Source organism: Grammomys surdaster, unplaced genomic scaffold (genome assembly GCF_004785775.1).
Source record: "Grammomys surdaster isolate TR1022 unplaced genomic scaffold, NIH_TR_1.0 126131, whole genome shotgun sequence".
NCBI lineage: Eukaryota > Metazoa > Chordata > Mammalia > Rodentia > Muridae > Grammomys > Grammomys surdaster.
Genome location: NW_021620939.1, coordinates 4,029,280 through 4,047,065, shown reverse-complemented (window position 1 = coordinate 4,047,065; position 17,786 = coordinate 4,029,280). Strand labels below are relative to the sequence as shown.

The 17,786-nt window shown below is 42.5% G+C and overlaps 1 protein-coding gene across 2 annotated transcripts in view; it reads left to right on the top strand.

Moving 5' to 3' along the window:
- Col6a6 (collagen type VI alpha 6 chain) overlaps positions 1-17,786 on the top strand; it is a 135,879-nt gene that overhangs the window by 22,861 nt on the left and 95,232 nt on the right. For both annotated transcript variants that reach the window (XM_028756796.1, XM_028756797.1), the window contains exon 2: positions 16,097-16,194. In XM_028756796.1, the coding sequence (XP_028612629.1) occupies positions 16,134-16,194 (61 nt within the window). In that variant the 5' untranslated portion in view covers positions 16,097-16,133. The remainder of the gene's footprint in view (positions 1-16,096; positions 16,195-17,786) is intronic.

Here is a 17,786-nt window from a genome sequence, read left to right as displayed (position 1 = left end):
TAAACTTCCTATATGAAGGAGGATATTTACCATACTCGATCTAGTTCCAGTGGATATACTTTGCACGGGTTGGTGTTTTGATGTTTGCTTTCAAACTCTGTTTTATATTCTTTGGGTTCCAGTAGTTTTATGTCCTGTGACGATTGCTGTGTGTGATTGCTGCTCTTTCCGCCATCCCTTTAAGCACCTTTCATGTATTTTACAGCTGCATCCAAAGGGTCTTATTGCCTCGTGCCTGAATGCTACATCTCTTTGTGTTGCATCCTGCCTCTTCCTCCAGGGGTCCTTGCTTTCATAGGTTTTTCTTTTTTGCCCTAGTATCACATCAGGGGTAGTTCCTTTCCAGCGTATGAGAGATTCTTATGTATCTAAAGATGTGTCCTGGAAGAATGGCTTCCTTTTCTTCTTCTTTCCTTCTTACAAATAACTTTAAAATATTTTTATTTATTTTTCCCCTTCCCTTCTCCTACTCTCTCCTGCCCCACTTGCTCTGGCCCAAAGGTTTTTTTATTAATTATATGTAAGTACACTGTAGCTGTTTTTCAGACATCCCATAAGAGGGCATCAGATCTCATTACGAATGGTTGCTGGGATTTGAACCCATGACCTCCAGAAGAGCAGTCAGTGCTCTTAACTGTTGAGCCATCTCACCAGCTCCCTACAAATATTTTTAATGTGTGTAGTATGTATATATGATACTTGTTTGTGGTGTGTGTGTATGAATACAGACATGCGTGAGCCTGACACGGGATGCATGTGGAAATCACTGGACAGCACAGGAGTCAGTGCTCTCCTGCTGTGGTGTTTCATCACAGCAACAGTAACTCCTAGACAGTGGGTGACAGGGACTGAACTCAGGCCACCAGCCTTGTGCTTTCAGCCACTGAGCCATCTAACCTGGTCATTTTCTTATTCTTTGCTTTGGCTGTTGGTTTGTTTGTTTTGGTAGACTCTCATTTGGTAGTTCAAACTGTCCTGTACCCACACTACGACCCTAGCTGGCTTTTAGCCTCTGACAACTCTCCGAGTGTTGGGAATGTAGGGATATGCTGCCATGTCCACTGCCTGATGTCATTTTATGAGTGAGCAAGAACCTAAGTGAGGAAACACATTGCCCCGTGGCCTCTCAGATGAAGATGCGTTCTCTAAAGAGAAAGAAGACAGTGATGGTGGCTGAGTGGGAGAAGAGAACGGGGGAGTTATCCTCAGTGGAGATGTCTTAGCTGCTTTTCAGTGGCTGTGATAAAATACCCTCACAAAAGTGACTTAAGGAAGAAACAGTTTATTTTGGCTCCTAGCTCCAGAGGGATGAAGTTCATGGTGGTGGGGAAGACAGACGTGGGTGCCAGCACAGGAGGCCAGCTGAGCATATGCCATCTGCCCTGAGAAAGCAGGAAGTCACAAGAAGTACAGCTGGGCTATGAAATATCAAGGCACATCCACAGTGATCTACTTCCTCATAAAGGTTCCCTCATAAACCCCCCTCAAAGCACCATCAGCTTGGAACAAGTGTTCAGACACATGTGCTAATGGGAGACGCTCACATCCAGACCACAACAGGATGCTAGCTGCTGATTCCTCTAGGGAAGACCTGTCAGTGGAAGGAAATGAGGAGAAGATGCAGAGGCTCTGAAGGACAGCAAGATTGTCTCACATAAGGATTGTCTCAGTGAAGCTGAGGTGGCATGGGCTGGAAGGAAGGGGGTGGGGACAGGATTAGTAACACTTGGATCTGTGAGGGCATGACAGATGAGTTAAGGAGTTTGAGTAAGTATGGGATAGGTTCCTTTTTTATTTTAAAATAAAGCATCCTATAATAATAGTTGACCAAGAGTAGAACAACGAATATAGGCATATTTTGCTAAAATTTAGGTAAATGATGTCTTAGGGTAGAATGGAAGTATTAAATGTATTGGGAAATGGCTGTATCCTAGACCCATTTTCTAAAACTAAAACCAACAGCAAAACTCAGGAACATGGAAAAAAAAAAGAGATGACTTAGTGATTACCTCTGAGTTCGTATCTGGGCATCGTGCTGAAAAGGGATACTACCAGCGACTGGCCAGTGCTTTTTGGCTTTTGGCTACAAGACTTTAGTAGTTACTTGTTACTGTGTGCGTTTGCTCAGAATTAGACGGTAGGTCTCCTGTTTCCTGCAGCATAGGCAAGCAGGGCTGGAACATTTGACTGAGGTGAAACTATTGATAGCAACATGGCTTCTGGCAACCTACTCAACCTTTGGGTTCAGTCTTGTCTGTAAGACAGGTTGGGTAATTTTTTAATACTTCATTGGATTGTTGAGAATTGTGTGACCCCTAGAACAATGTCACATAATTAAGTATTGAGTGTTCACTGTTCTTTTCATTTTCTTTTCTCTTTAGAGACAGGGTCTCATGCAAGCCATGATGGCCTAGAAATCTCTGTCTAACCCAGTGGTTCTCAACCTGTGAGTTGTGACCCATTGGGGATCAGATGACCCTTTCATGGGAGTCACATATCAGATATTTACATTATAATTCATAACAGTAGCAAAATAGCAATATACAGTAGCTGCAAAACTTATTTTATGGTTGGCGGGGGCAGGGGGATCACAGAGCATGAGGAACTGGATTAAAAGGTGGTAGCATAAGGAAGGTTGCGAGCTACTGCCCTAACCAAGGATGACCTTTCACTACGAATCCTCCTGTCTCTACCTCCCAAGTTCCAAGATCACAGGTATAATGACTCCAGGTTTTGTGGGATCCTGTAGCTCACACCCAAGACTTCGTGCTTTCTCGGCAAGCACTCTGCCAGCCAAGCTATCCCCCTGGCCTTACTCTTCCTCATTTCAGGAAGGGTCCTGTATCCCACGCATCACGGTTGCTCAAGCCAAGGGATCTTACGCATCCTCCCATGCTAATTTTGCTGAATGCAGGGTTGAAATACATTGTCCTTGGTTCCCCACTCTCAACTTATTATTGCTGATATTACTCAATATGTCAGCTGATAAAGAAAGCCCACACCAGCCTGATGAGGTTTCTCTCTGTGGGATTCCTTTTAGTGATATTTTGCTTTTCTGAATTTGAATCTTATAAAGTCAACAATTAGCAGATATTTGATGAATGTTTATTTTGTGCTTAATTGCTGACCTGGTCAATAGGCTCCGTTAATCTTGACCATGTTTCCTATCACACTAACCCAGTCATGCTTTTGATCTAGCCATAGTTAATAAATATTTTACCAGTGACCAATGTCTTTTATTACTTCTCTGGTCCTCCTGGATTTTGTTGAACAGATTTCAGACTAGATGATGTCATTGTTGGCTTTTGTAAATTGTATTGGTTTGGTTTTTGTCCATTGGGTGACACAGGAAAAAAAAAAAGCAAATTGGAGAGCGAGCGCCTCTCTCATACTTGATGGGATCAGCTGTAGGCAGAGAGATTGCCTCAGTTGGTTTCCCTTCACTGATGCAGAAGACAACTTAAAGAAACAATTTCAAGTAAAATAAGATCGCTGCAAACATAGATTACCCAGGGCTTTCAAACACATTAGTTAAGATTCCTTCGTCTATGGAGAACAGGGCATCAGACTGAGCTTTACCTTACAGGCAGCAATGGCCCAGTAGAGAAAGCATTGGAGTGGGGTCTCTGCAGCTGGAAGCACTCAGCCTTGCCAAACCTCAGATGTTCCTCTGTGAGAAGCGCTGGAAATTCCTACAAGCTTCACATATATGCTGTAAGGAGCCAGGGAAACAGTGGCCATGAAAAGACCTGGAGATATATAAACTGTTGGGTTGAGACTAGCCTGTGTATATGCTGAGGTTAGGAAGCATGCAGGGAAAACTTGGGAGTCAGGTTTCTTTCTGGGATGTTCTCAGCCAGTGCCATTTCTAGATCCCTTATAAATTGTCCCATTGTAAACAGAACAATGACAAGAATAAAAATGTCGTCTGGGGCTGGGGACACAGCTTAGTTGGTAAAGTGCTTGCCACAAAAGCATAAGGAACCAAGTTAGCATCCCCAGTAACTATTTATTTATTTAAAATCTGGATACAGTTATATGAGTCAGCCATCCCAGTGCCAAGGAGGCAGAGACTAGAGGAAGCCCAGAGCTCACTTGCCAGCCAGTCTAGTTGAATCAGTGAGCTCCAGGTTCAGTGAGAGACCTTGTCTTGAATATGATGGAGGCCAATGGGGAAAGAAACCCAGGATTGGCCTCTGGCCTCTATGTACACACACACACACACACACACACACACACACACACACACACACACACTACACAGAGAAATAATGCCAACTAGCATTGACCTATAAAGTTAGGTATGTAGTTTGCTAGTCACAGAATCAGTTTAGCTAGGCAGCCTGCTGCCAGAACCTGTGAGATTTAACTGCAGAGCCACAGTCTCACAGTAGGTGTCCAGTGCAATGGGAGTGTGACCCCAGTATTGCTTATTGAAGACATGGGTTCAGTGGAGTCCACTTCGCTCCCCTCCCACTATGGAACCTCGGGGATTTGTTCTACTCTAGAGACCTGCTCACAGTTCCTGTTTCATGCCATCTTTACCATCAGGTTCTGGATGCTACACTGGTTTGGGAGATACCCATTGAACCAGATAACCCCTCGAATGCATGCTGGTCCACCCGTAAGTTACATCCTTACACGGACACATGGATGTCCTTGCTGAGCATCCCTGGCCATGAAGCCACTCAAGAGTCCCATGCTGCGAGGAGCCCTGAACCGCCAACCTTGGTGCTTGAGGGTGAGACCTTTCCAGCAGGTCAGAGGGAAACCAGTTGGAAGAGCAGCCTATGGGAGACTCCTCTTTATTTCTGTGGGTGGCAGTGCCCACCCTATGCCTGTAGTGGGTTGGGAGATGTAGTCCTGGCTGGCAGAAGCTCACCTGAGACCTCACCATGATCTGAGTCCTAGTTCTGCTGAATGTCAGGAAGCGCCCAGTCAGGGGCCTGGGTTATTCTTTGGTGGAATTTTGTTGTAGAAAATGTGTTTATTTCCTGCTTGACGCCATGAAGTACAGACCTGGAGAAAATTGCTTTTTTTGTTCTGGGTCAAAAATCTGCTCCTTGCTTTGCAGCTAACACTGTGCAGTTTCAGGGCCCTTCAAACCAATTCCACACTCAGTGAGACACTGGCTTCACTACCTGTCCTTTTCTTTGTTCTAACAGTATTTAATTTTCCAATGTGTGTATCATATCTACATATGTTTATCGAGTCTTGGATATACAGAATTGGATTGATCTTCACACATCCCTAGCCCATCCCACATTCTCACTCATGGGTCCCTGTAAGATACTGTTTGTTAATAAGCCACAAACATCTACTCATTAAAACTGGGATTTTAATGAGTTCCCTCCTAATCCCATCCTCCTAGACCACGCGTCTACATAACCACTCTCCTTGACCTCATGTCTACGATATCCCTCTGCTTAAAAAACTAATCTATGTTTCAAGGGAGTTTAGAATTCCATCGAGTTGAGCTGAGGGTTCAGAGATCTCCCGAAGCCCTTTCTGGTTCATGCACAGTCCTTCCCCAGTATCTCTTCAGAGCATTTTTTTTATGACTGATGAATCCAGCTACAGTGGCAATCATCACTCAGAATCCATAGTCAACACTAGGACTCACTCTTGGGTTATACATTCTATGGGTCTAACCAAGTTTAGAGTGACATTTGTCTGCTATCACAATGTCACAAGACTCAACAACCCTAAGACATGCTCTCTGATCATCCAATTTGTCCTTCGCTGGTCCTCTCTAGCGGCCACTGAACCTTCACTCACCTCCTAATTTCCCAGAAACCATAAACTTAGAACAGGGACACTAGGCTGTTTTGGTTTGGTTTGTTTGTTTGTTTGTTTGTTTGTTGGCTTCTTCTTGTTAGAAGTGAGCATTCATTTCTTGTGTCTTTTCATGACCCAGTTGCTTGGTTGTTTTTGTTTTTGTTTTTTGTGGTGAATAATGTTCCCTTACCCAAAGGCCCCTGGTTTCATTGCTCCTTTACTGGACGCCGCAGTTGCTTCTGGGTTTTGGCAGTTGTGACTGAAGTTGCTGTAGCATCCAGGGGCAGGTTTTCCTGTTGGGAGTTTCCGTTCAGATTGGCACAAACACTGCAGCAGATAACTTAAGTCTTGATATAAGTCCTTTCAGTGACAGCCAGGAGCCTTCTTTTTACTTGAGTACTTCCTGATTTATTCCTGTTAACATCTGTGTGATTATTTTTCTATTTTTAAGGTAAATTTATCTTGTGCTTTTGTGTTCTTCTGATATGCATTGCTGATTTATCATTACACTTGATCAGCGTCATCTATTTCCAAAGCCCAAAGAGCCAGCGGATATACAAACCGATCAGATGAAAGTTATGAAAATATAAATCAATAAGTGAAGAGCTACTGCTGCATCCCTAATTGTCATAACTTTAAAATCCTGATAGGTGCCAGATAGGATTCAAAGCACTGAAATTCTGGTGCCCCACTTCAAGAATGGAGAACAGCACCTTTAGACAGCCAGCTCAATGGTCTGTCATAAACCGAAGACACCTACCCCAGAGTCCCTCTGCCACTGGTAGACACATACGCATCAGATAAACAAGGAGGCTTACACAGCTCTGCACACACTAGTGTTGTTTATAGTAGAAAAAAAGTCAAGCTAATGCAAGTAACTGGAATCTTGGAGAGGGATTAACAAGCTGTGTGGTGTGAATACAGAGACCAACCTGCAATAAGGGAAGGTGAGCAACTGCAGCATTTGTAATGTAGATCAATCCCAAATTCATCATAATGAACAAGGATGTAAAATAGCATAACATAAGCCTGTTCGTTTACAGTTGAGGACCAAAGCTTAGCACATTTTACAGGATTTACATACATCTCTCTCTCTGCCTACTGAGACATAGAGAGAGAAAGCACTAACAGCTGGATATCTAGAGGAAGAGTATGAGGTTACGTATCCTCTCATGGTTCTGGACCAGGAGATGGAAGTGCTTGATATAAAAGCATGAAGACCTGAATTCTGATCCCCAGAACCCATGTTAAAAGCCAGGAACCAGTGATTCAAGCCTTAATCCCAGAACTGAGAGGGAGAGGGAGAGGGGGAGAGGGAGAAAGGGTGGAGAGGAGAGAGAGGGTGGAGAGGGGAGAGAGGGGAGGGGGGGGAGAGAGGGGAGAGAGGGGAGAGAGGGTGGAGAGGAGAGACAGGGTGGAGAGGAGAGATAGGGTGGAGAGGAGAGAGAGGGAAGAGGTAGTAGAGGGATCTCCAGGCCTGCTGGGCACCAGTCTACTCAGTCAGTGAGCTCCAGATTCAGTGGCAGACACTCACAAGGTGGAGTGCCATGGAGAAAGACACCCACTATTGACGCTGGCTTCTGGCTTCCACATGTACACATGCACATCAACACACACACACACACACACACACACACACACACACACGCTTCATTGTTTATCTTTTGTTTTGTTTTTTGTTTGTTTGTTTGTTGTTTGTTTTTTGTTTTTTGAGACAGGGTTTCTCTGTGTAATCTTGGCTGGCCTGGAACTCACTCTGTAGACCAGGCTGGCCTCGAACTCAGAAATCCGCCTGCCTCTGCCTCTGAAGTGCTGGGATTAAAGGCATGCGCCATCACTGCCTGGCTTCATTGCTTCTCTTGTAACTTTACTATAATATTGAGATTTTCCAAAAGAAGAAGAAGGAGGAGGAGGAGGAGGAGGAGGAGGAGGAGGAGGAGGAGGAGGTAAAGAAGAAGTCACTGATCAGACAGCAGCATTAATGTGTGTTGTTTCAAAGTAAAAGCATAAACTGGTTTTTAAAAATGACCAGCAAAATTTCAGGTGGTACGAACTGAAAAGGGAGATGCTTGGAGGGCGTGAAGGCCTTGCAGAAGCTCCTGGGGTGGGGGTGGGGGGTCTTCATCCTGGTGAACACTTTGTGACTTTCCATTTCTTAAACTCTACAGATAAATTCTACACTTTTCCCTGGATAGATATTTCACAAGAGGGAAAAGGTATACACATTATGATGAGGAAAAAAATATTTCAAATAAAAATTGCTATTCACATGCTAAAACGGTTATTTTTTAAAATTGGTGTGAGGCTCCCAAGTTGGCCCAGCAGGTAAAGGCACTTGCCTGATGTTCAATCCCCAGGTCCTACATGGTGGAAGGAGAAAACCAACTGCCCCAAGCTGTCCTCTGTGACAGTGCAGAGTGTACCTCCCTCCACATACACAAATAGATTAAAAATAAATCTAATTTTACTTTGTAACAAGAAATGTAAATAAAGTGGCTTTTACATGAACTCAATTAAGCAAAAGGTGCCCGCCATAGACTAAGCTTTGAGGCTGTCTCTAATCTTGTGAGACAGTGCTGTTTCTGAGTCTTGAGGGGTTGGCTATTAGGTCTCACGTGAACTACATAGCACATACCTCATAGGCACATGAGCAGATACCTGGAGCATGCAGCTTGAGATATTGCCATGAAGGAAGTTTGGATGAAAGTTTCATAATTATCTGAGTGTATACAACTTCTATTGTTCACATATACATTTTTTCTGTTTTTAATGGCTTTTTCTGATCTCATTAGGATTCCAGTGCTCTTGAAGAAACTTTAAAGAACAAAGTGGCCAGCATTATTTTATATTCTCAAACTGACTTTTAAAAAATAATTGTATTTATTCATTTATTTATTTATTATTGAGAGAGAGGAAGAGAGAGAGAGAGAGAGAGAGAGAGAGAGAGAGAGAGAGAGAGAGAGAGAGAGACTGAGTGACTGAGTGTGTGTGATGGGCCATCACAATGCGTGGACAGTTTTACTTTTTCTTTAACCATTTTTAGTGGTTACATTAAAGTTTGTAAAATTTATTCACAGCCGACTCAAATCTCTTTTGGGTACCACTGTATTGCTTCATAAGTAATGAAATGTCTTATAAAAACAAAATCTTAATTCCTTTCTGTATCTATTTGAACAGTATCATTGTCCATTTTTACATTTACATAAGTATACACGAACATATCTGAGTATACGGAATCAAGTACATCATTATTTTGAGCAAACCGCCATCTGTCCGAGCAATTCTCTAGTGTTCACTTTTCATTTGTGTAGATTGGAACTATGCCATTTAGCGGCTGTCCTAAGCAGAAACTCTTTTACTATTTCTTCAAAGTGGAACCTGACAACTAATCTTTTACCAACAACAACAAACTCCTTCCTTCACGTCTTGTCTAAGAAACTTTTGTTTACATTTTCATATACAATGAAATGATTGATAATTAAATTGACACTCTTGTAGTCTTACAAGGTTAACCATTATGTATGTCAAGAAGGTAAAAACTTCCTGAACCGTTAGCCGCAGTTCTCCTGTTGTACTTTGGACATCTATACTTACCCATTCTATGCATGCGTCAATTTGTAGTTTTTATTCTACGCACGCGTGGATTTGTAGTCCGTAACTCAGGCTTCCCTATTTCCTCTTCTCCCCCAGCAACCTCCTCCTCATCTTCCTCTTTTCTCTTGTTTTGTTTTAAGATTCCTCCCATAAATGAGACTGTGCAGGTTTTCTTTCTGTGTCTGGCTTATTTCTTTTAACATCATCACCCAATGACAGAATCTCCCTTCCTCTTAAAAGATAATTAGTTTTCTTATACATATAACATTATAATAAACCCATCACACTTAAAAAGAAATCACCGCTCGACAGCTGCCTAAGTTGCTCCCATATCTTATGCTGTTATGAACAATGCTTTAGTGAGCATGGGAGCGAGGATGCGCCCACGGGGTGATCTCACTCCCTTGGGTGTATTCCCCAAAGAGGCATTGCTGGGGTTCTATGTACTGCTTTCCACAATGGCTGTACCGATGCATGATTCCACCAATCTTGGTCACCCTGACCATCAGTCACCTCTTATTTTGATGACAGCCATCCTAACAGATGTGAGGTGACATCTCCTTGAGTTTGGATTTGCATTTCATGAATATTGATGATGTTTTTGTTTTTGTTTTTAAATCATGGACTTGGTGGTCATTTTTATTTTCTGGAGAACGGTCTATCTGGTACCTGGGTCTGTTTGGCCCATTTTATAACCAGGTTGTCTGTTCTGCTGTTATCAGCAGTCTCAGATAGTGAGCTATGAGTTTATTATTTTTATCTTAACCCCTTACAGATACATAGTTGGCAAATACTTCCCCTCTCTCTGAAAGCTGTCTCTGCATTCTGCTGGCTGCTGCTTCAATTCGGTGAACTGCAATTAATTTGTTTTTGCTTTTGAAGGTTGAACGTTGATGTGGTTGCCACACACCATTGCCCTGGCTGCTGTCATGATAACTTCCCCCCATGTGTTCTTCTAGCTTTGTGGCTTCAGATCTTCCATTTAGACCTATCAATTCCAGTTGAGTTTTGTGTGTAGCATGGGTTAAAGGTCCAATATTATTGTTTACCAAGTGGATAGTCCACTCCCCCAAGTCATTTATTAAAGAGTTAATCCTTTTCTTCTTATGTCTTTTTCTCACTTTCTCCTTCAATTTTTTTTAAAGTGGGGAGAATGTGTTTAGTGCTGAGATTTAAGCTTGGATCACCATGTTTGTACATCAAGAACTCTTACCCACTGAGCCATCTCTCTGCCCCCCCCTTCATCTTTGAAGGACAACTTTGCAGAATGGAACATCTTCTCAGCTCTTGAGATATTTTCCTTGCTCTAGTCTTGCTCCCATGGTATACTGGCTAGTTTTATGTCAACTTGACATAAGCTAGGGTCATCTGAGAAGAGGAAGCCTTAATTAAGAAAATGCATGCAAAATATACAGCAAGACTGTAGGGCATTTTCTTAATTAGTGATTGATCAGGGAGGGCCCAGCCTATTGTGGGTGTGGCCATCCCTGGGCTGGTGGTCCTGGGTTCTATAAGAAAGCAGGCTGAGCAAGCCATGGGGAACAAACCAGTAAGTGACAGCCCTCCATGGCCACTGCATCAGCTCCTGCCTCTAGCTTCCTGCCTTACTTGAGTTGTTGTCCTGACTTCCTTCAGTGCTGGACAGTGATTTGGAAGCATAAGCTGAATAAACCCTTTCTTGCCCAAGTTGCGTTGGTCATGGTGTTTCATCACAGCAATAGTAACCCTAACTAAGACATGGTTTACAAGAAAGTTTCAGGTGTGTTTTAATCTTTCCTCCTTTATGGGTGAAAAAAAATTACCACTTAGGTTTCTTTCGAGATATCTTCTTTATCTTTAGTTTTTCTGAAATTCAGAAATATTCTAGTTTGGTGTTTGGCATTCATTCTGCATGGTTTGTTCTCTGTGCCTCCTGTGCTGTGTCTTAATTTACTCTGTCACTAATCTAAGGGGACATCCTCGCCATCACTTCAAATTGTTTTCTGTTCCTTGTTCTGGTGTTTCCCCTTCTGTAGTCATGTAATCCTTGGGCCTCGTCTTCCACCCCCTCCTCTTCCCTCCCCTTCCTCTTCTTTTTCCTCCCCCTCTTCTTCCTCTTCCTCTTCCTCTTTCTCCTCTTCTCCTCTCATCATTTTGCCTTTGCATTTTGGGGTGTTTCTGTGGAGATAGCTGCATGCTCAGAGATTCTGTCCTCCCCCGGGACCAGTCTAATAAGCCCGATCCAGTGTTCCATTTCCAATGAAGTGCTCTTCTTTCCCAGCAGACATTTCTAGCCCTTCACTGGAGTTGAAGAGTCTGATGCAGTACTCAGCTTTTCTTCTCTGCTATCTACACTTTCAAAGTCCTAGATTCACTGCACCATCCTGTTGTATCTGAGTCTGGTTCAAATGCTTGTTGAGTCTCTGCAAGTTGTGGGTTTGACCTTTCTGTTTTGACCTGTAACATTTTCTTGGTAGTTGAATATGAGGCACTGAGTAAAATAATTTCTGTAAATATGCATTTGTAACTGCCTGATCTGGTCAATCAACAGGGTCTAGTAAGAGAGAGAGTGGGGATGGAGGGGCAAGAGATGCAAAGAATGGATACAAGACAGGGTATGATCAAGTCCTATTTATTGAAAGGAAATCATGGGTATATATAAGCAAAAGCAGGGAAATGCAGCTGAAGACACTTTACCACATGTGCCTTGCAGCTGGGGGCATTAAACAACAAAACAAGATATATGAGAAAATCAAGATGTTTATCAGAGTGTGCTCAGCTGTTGTGGGCTGTTGAAAACAAGTCTCTTGTCAGGGTATATGGCCTGAGATGGCTGCAAACATGATAGCGGGTTTCTGCTAGGAGTCGGCTCCCAACATGCATTCAGTAATTTGGTGGTTGATGGAGCAGGAGAGGATATTCTGTGGTCCTGTGATAAAGAACCTGAGCCTCCAGATGGTAAATGTAACCTGTATTCCTCAGCCCTACCTCCTTAGGGAGGAGTGGGCGGTGTTGAGTCCCTACTGGTTCCCATGTGGATGGCTAACACACAGAAGGCATATGGAGCCAAGATTGGATATTTCCTTTTTCCCTGATGATTAGGCTTGGGAAAAAATTCCAAGCAGATCAGATCCAGTTAAATAGTTTCTCTTAAGAGAAGATCTTATGATGAAGAAAATACTGGTTTGGTTTTTTTTTTTTTTTAAATTGATGTCCTCTGAGATTTGTCTCTTCAAACCTTAACTAAATTTTTAAATCATTTTTTAGTTTGATGATTTCTGATCTGACTGTTTTGTGCTCTTGCTTCTCTTGAACTACTGTGTTTCCTGTTTCTAAGTGCTCAGATACTGCCTGGTGGATTTTTGTCTTGAAGATGCTTTGACCCAGTTAAGCCCTAAAGGGTTCCCGCAGGTTTTGTTATCTCTGCTGCTATCTGTCCACCAGTCAGTCAATGTGTTTGCTGTGGTACTGGCATATTCTACCACCGAGCTACATTTCTAACCTACCTGCCCTTTAATGTACATTTGATACAAGTTTCTTGTTAAATTGCCCTGGCTGGCCTTAAACAGACTCTGGAGTTTGGGCAGGCCCTGAACTTGGAATCTTTTTGCACTAGTTGTCAGGAAGCTGAGCTTATTGGTCTACACTACCAGGCCTGCCACTGCTTTTGGCTTTTTATTTGGTTTTCTTTGTTGGTTTATAGGAACTAAATTAAGGAACACTAAACTTCAGACCTTCTGGATGGAAGAGACAGAGGACTGGTGCTTTAGATTAGGCAGAAGAAGGATGACATTGTCCCAAATCATGTAATAGTGTGGACAGGAGCAAAGCCTCAGTCACAAAGCTTTGTACTTTCTATTCTCTCCTCTCTGCCAAACACCTCAACACAGGAAAGTGTTGATTTTGCAAAGTGACAGGTCACCTGGTAACCTTGCTCCAGTGGTGGCACCATCAAGGGTTAATGAGTAGACAGCTCTTTATCTTTAACACCTTGGCAAAGACCCAATGTTTCTTCCGGGAAAGCAGCTGATAATGTACTCACTCGCTTCTGAAGAAAAAGAAAGCCAGTGCCTAGAACTGCTAAGTCCTGCATGCCTCATTTAAAAATAAAACACAGATGACATTTATCTCAATGTTGCCAAAGTTGTTTCTACATTCCCCTGGGCTCTAAACTATCTGCTTTGTAGATATGGGCTGGATTGTGAGTTGGCTCGTGTGGGGCAGAAGTCACTCTGCAGACCCTGATTCCCAACAACCTCAAGAAGAGCGATTGGTCAAGTTGTGAATGCTCTGGTCAGCCTCGGAGCCGATGCTTGGGTGGCTGAGCTGGCTTTACAGCTGCAGTGTAAAGGAGGCACTCTTCCCTCCACAGCAGGAATTTACAAAGACCTAGAATTCTGAGTCGATGTGACCCAGCAGAGCACAGATTAAAGAGACCCTCACTTCTGTTTGTATGAGAGGCAATCAGCATTGGAATGATAACGATGGTATTAAGTGGAGTGTACTGTGAATTTAAATGTTATGCTAATTACTTCAGGTGTCTCTCACTCTTTCCTCATGTCTTAAGCAATCAGATATTTTCAAATTACCACGAGAGAATCTGCTTATATATGGTAGTAGACCATCTTTTAAATCACGGTCACTTGTCTACATTTTGATACAGTAAAAGTAGTTCACCTTCTGTGCTTTCCTTACTTGGGACTGAAGGGAGGAGCAAACCCTTCATCACTGAGCTACAGCCCAGCCCTGCCCTGCTAACCCAAGCCTGGACTGAAAGATCATCTTTCCATTATTGCTTGTTTTATGTTCTTCTTCCTCCTCCTCTTCTTCCACTTCCTTCTCCTCCTCCTCCTCCTCCTCCTCCTCCTCCCCCCCCCCCCCTCCTTCTTTTTTCTCTCTCTCTCTCTCTCTCTCTCTCTCTCTCTCTCTCTCTCTCTCTCTCCACACACACACACACACAGAGCATTTGCTTATACACACTAGTAGGAAAATGCATATACAGATGATACTTTGGGTTTTCTATTTTAAGGTTTAGCTCCTTTGACTGAAAAGCTTGGCTACAATGGCCTCCTAAGAGCCCAGCTCCAGCCCACTCATTTCCACTTGACTATGACTGGCGACTGGCAGAGCTTCCAAAGTGTGAATTGTCTAGACTCTTATGAAGGACCAGAGCAAAGTCTTAAATCAGAGAACATCGAAGGGACAATGGAACAGGCAGGGGAATAGGGATGGAACTCCTCAGTCAAAAGTCCATTTTCTAACTATGCAAATGTTAAGTTTGAGAGGAACCTTGAAGTGGAGTGAGGGGGGCCACAGGTGGATATATATTTGGGTAGCAATTAAGCCGGACATGGAAATGATATTAATGACTCAAAAATGGACCAGCTTGCTTCTTGCTTAGTGGGGAAATGATAGGGAAAAACTCTGTGTGTTTGTTTATTTGTAATACATCTCATATCCTCTCTAACTCCATGATAGGCATTACAAGGTAGATGAAAATGCTTTAGGCCAAGCTGGAACTGTGATATCCTTGTTTTGTGTGGATCCAAGCAGAGGGACACAAACTGAGTCCCTTTTTCTAAGGTCTGAGAGTCTATCTTCAGCACACAGCTCAAGTTTCTTCTTCTCCTCTTTGACTTAAGAATAACGTGCAAATCATTAGAATCCACCTAATTGTCCATTAACGGATGAACAGATAATAATAATTAAATATATTAAATATATTTACAAATAGAAATACTACTATTCAGGTCTATAGAAAAATGAAATTACAAAATTGACAGGAAAATGAATGGACTTGGAATAGTAAGTGAAGTTGCAGTCTTAGAAACCTCATGCTGTCCTTGTATGCAGAATCTAGTCAATAGCCTATGTGTATGTGGGTGCCACATATCATGAAGAGAACAAGGAAGACAAATATTAAGGAATGAAGAAGGACTGAGTGGGTGTTACCGACACCAGTTATGAAAGGGTATGAGGCTAATTGTTTTTTTAGTGACAATTCTGTCATGACATTTTGTTGTCGATGGTGGAAAACCATATAAAATGCATTCAATACTGAAAGTATAAAATCCAGTACGAAGCTGCAAAGCTTCTGTTCCAAATGTCTACTCTAACTGTATAAAAGAAGCTCACTGAGTTGTATAGTCTTTGGGTCCGGTTAATTTCAGTGTGTGATAGTTTAAATATGCACCCTTTTAAATATATAATAAAGTCTAAAGTTAAGAATTAAAAAAGAAAAAGAATACAGGAGAGAAATTATACCTGGGCATGGTGGCACATGTAATCTCAGCATTCTGAGGCAGAGACAGGGAGATCTGAGTTCAAGGCCAGCCTGATCTACATAGTGAGACTCTATTTCAAAATTATACAGAAAGAAATGGCAATCATTGCATATCTAATTAACAGTATTAAACATCATCGCAATGAACTCCACGCTGTCAGGGCAGCAAGTAGATAGGGCGCACTGGGACACGGGAAAAGACTGACAGGAACACAGTGCATCTGGCCACGTCCATTGGCTGGCCAACATCTCATGTCTTCTCAAGGTCTGAGAACCAGGACAGCACACCTATGAGGGAGCCTCCCTCTCCTCCCAGGTGCTTCACAGTTAGAAGGCCAGTGAGCCTTCGCCATGCAGTGCCTTTCATCTCTCGGAGTTTACTGTATAAGTTTGTCTGTCGTCACCTGTGTGAGTCCTGATGTGCAAATAATGTCCACACAGTTTTCCGTGTTTGCCTTTCAGCTTTCAAGTTGAGAATTTTTCAGCCTACCACCTGAAAATGCTGCTGATTTTGTTCCTGGTGATGATTTGTCTCCATGTGTGTGTGAATCAAGATTCTGGTAAGAAGAAACGGAAGCACATTCTTATCATAATTTTTATTATACACACTCGCTAGTAAATGAGCGTTAAGCTTCAGCCTGCCTGATTTCAATGCTCATGAGGATGTGCAGCAAAGTTTTATTTATTTATTTATTTATTTATTTATTTATTTATTTATTTATTTATTTTTGTTATCCTGTATACCTTGGAAATCTTGGGCAACTGATAAAATACAGGAAAGCTACCCTTTTGTCCTTAATTCAGCCTATTCCAAGTTTCCTTGGGAATTCTGTTAGGTTACACACTGGAAAATTCAGAATGTCTCTGTTTTTAATTGACTTGACTAAAAATGTTGCTTTGGCTAAATGTGTAGATTTGCGGCCTGCTGCTGCAGCTTGTTTGACTTATGCTTATAAAAGCATGCCTGTGTTTACCCTGGGAGAGCTCGTAGCTGTCACTGTCAGTAACTGCGGTCAGTAACTCATGTCCAGTGAAATGAAGTTCAAAACACCTTCCACCACTTCCTCCAGCCCTGCTTAAGTAGTTGGTGTAGCGCTGGCCAGCTCTTGTCCAGGACTACCTACATTGGCTTTTATAGCTTCCTCTAGGATTCTAGTCTTGAAACTAGTTTTGTGGAGATAAACTAGACTTTGTCCCTGAAATATCAGCTGTCTTTCTGAGCCTTAAGCATTTTAAGAAGAGTCAATCACCACATATACACACACACACACACACACACACACACACACACACTCACTTCATGGCTTAGACATGATAGAGGACCTGAACCATCTCACTGCCAATCAGCCATGTCTTTCCTACACAAGGTATAGGAGTTTATGCACAAGGGGAAAGGTCACTGATGGCCATATATCAAACCGCCCTGAGCAGGGTTCACTGGACCAAGCATCCTTCCCTTGGAAGAAGGTCCTATTGGCCTTCTGCTCATTCTTCCCCTGAATGTTTCTGGCTCTGTGATCAAGTCAAGAGTCTCAGATTGCTGGGGATGAGGTCACTTGAAAGATGAGAGATGACCCTTCGAGCTTTGGTCAGATGCTCACAGAGACCGAATGATGGAAGCCAGGAATATTTTCTTAGCAAAGGCAGAAGAAGACAGGAGCTAGTATGACCCAATAGGAATTTATCTAGTAACCACTTGTGATAAAAGGCTGAAGTGCAGAGAGAGCCTGGGCATTTGCTAATTGAACCTACATGTTTTAAAGCACAGGAGACTGAGGCTCATGGATATTGAATAACTTAATATTGCTCATAGAATGAGCTGATGACAGGCAGGCTTCCTATCACATAATCCAACTGCACTGTATTTTCTCAGATAAGGCAACAACACATACAACTTACCTGTCTTCACGATAAAGTGCTAAAAGTTCACAGACCAGACAAAAAGCTTTCAGTAATAAAACTAGTTTAGACTATGATTTTCTATAAAGTCAAAATAGGGTTGCAGAGCCTAACATGGTGATGGGCACATGCCTATAATTCTAGCACTTGGGAAGTGATGGCAGGAGATCAAGAGTTCAAAGCCAGCCTGGCATACAAGAAACTATGTCATTCTTTCAGTCATTCATAGACTGAAATACATATATATATGAAA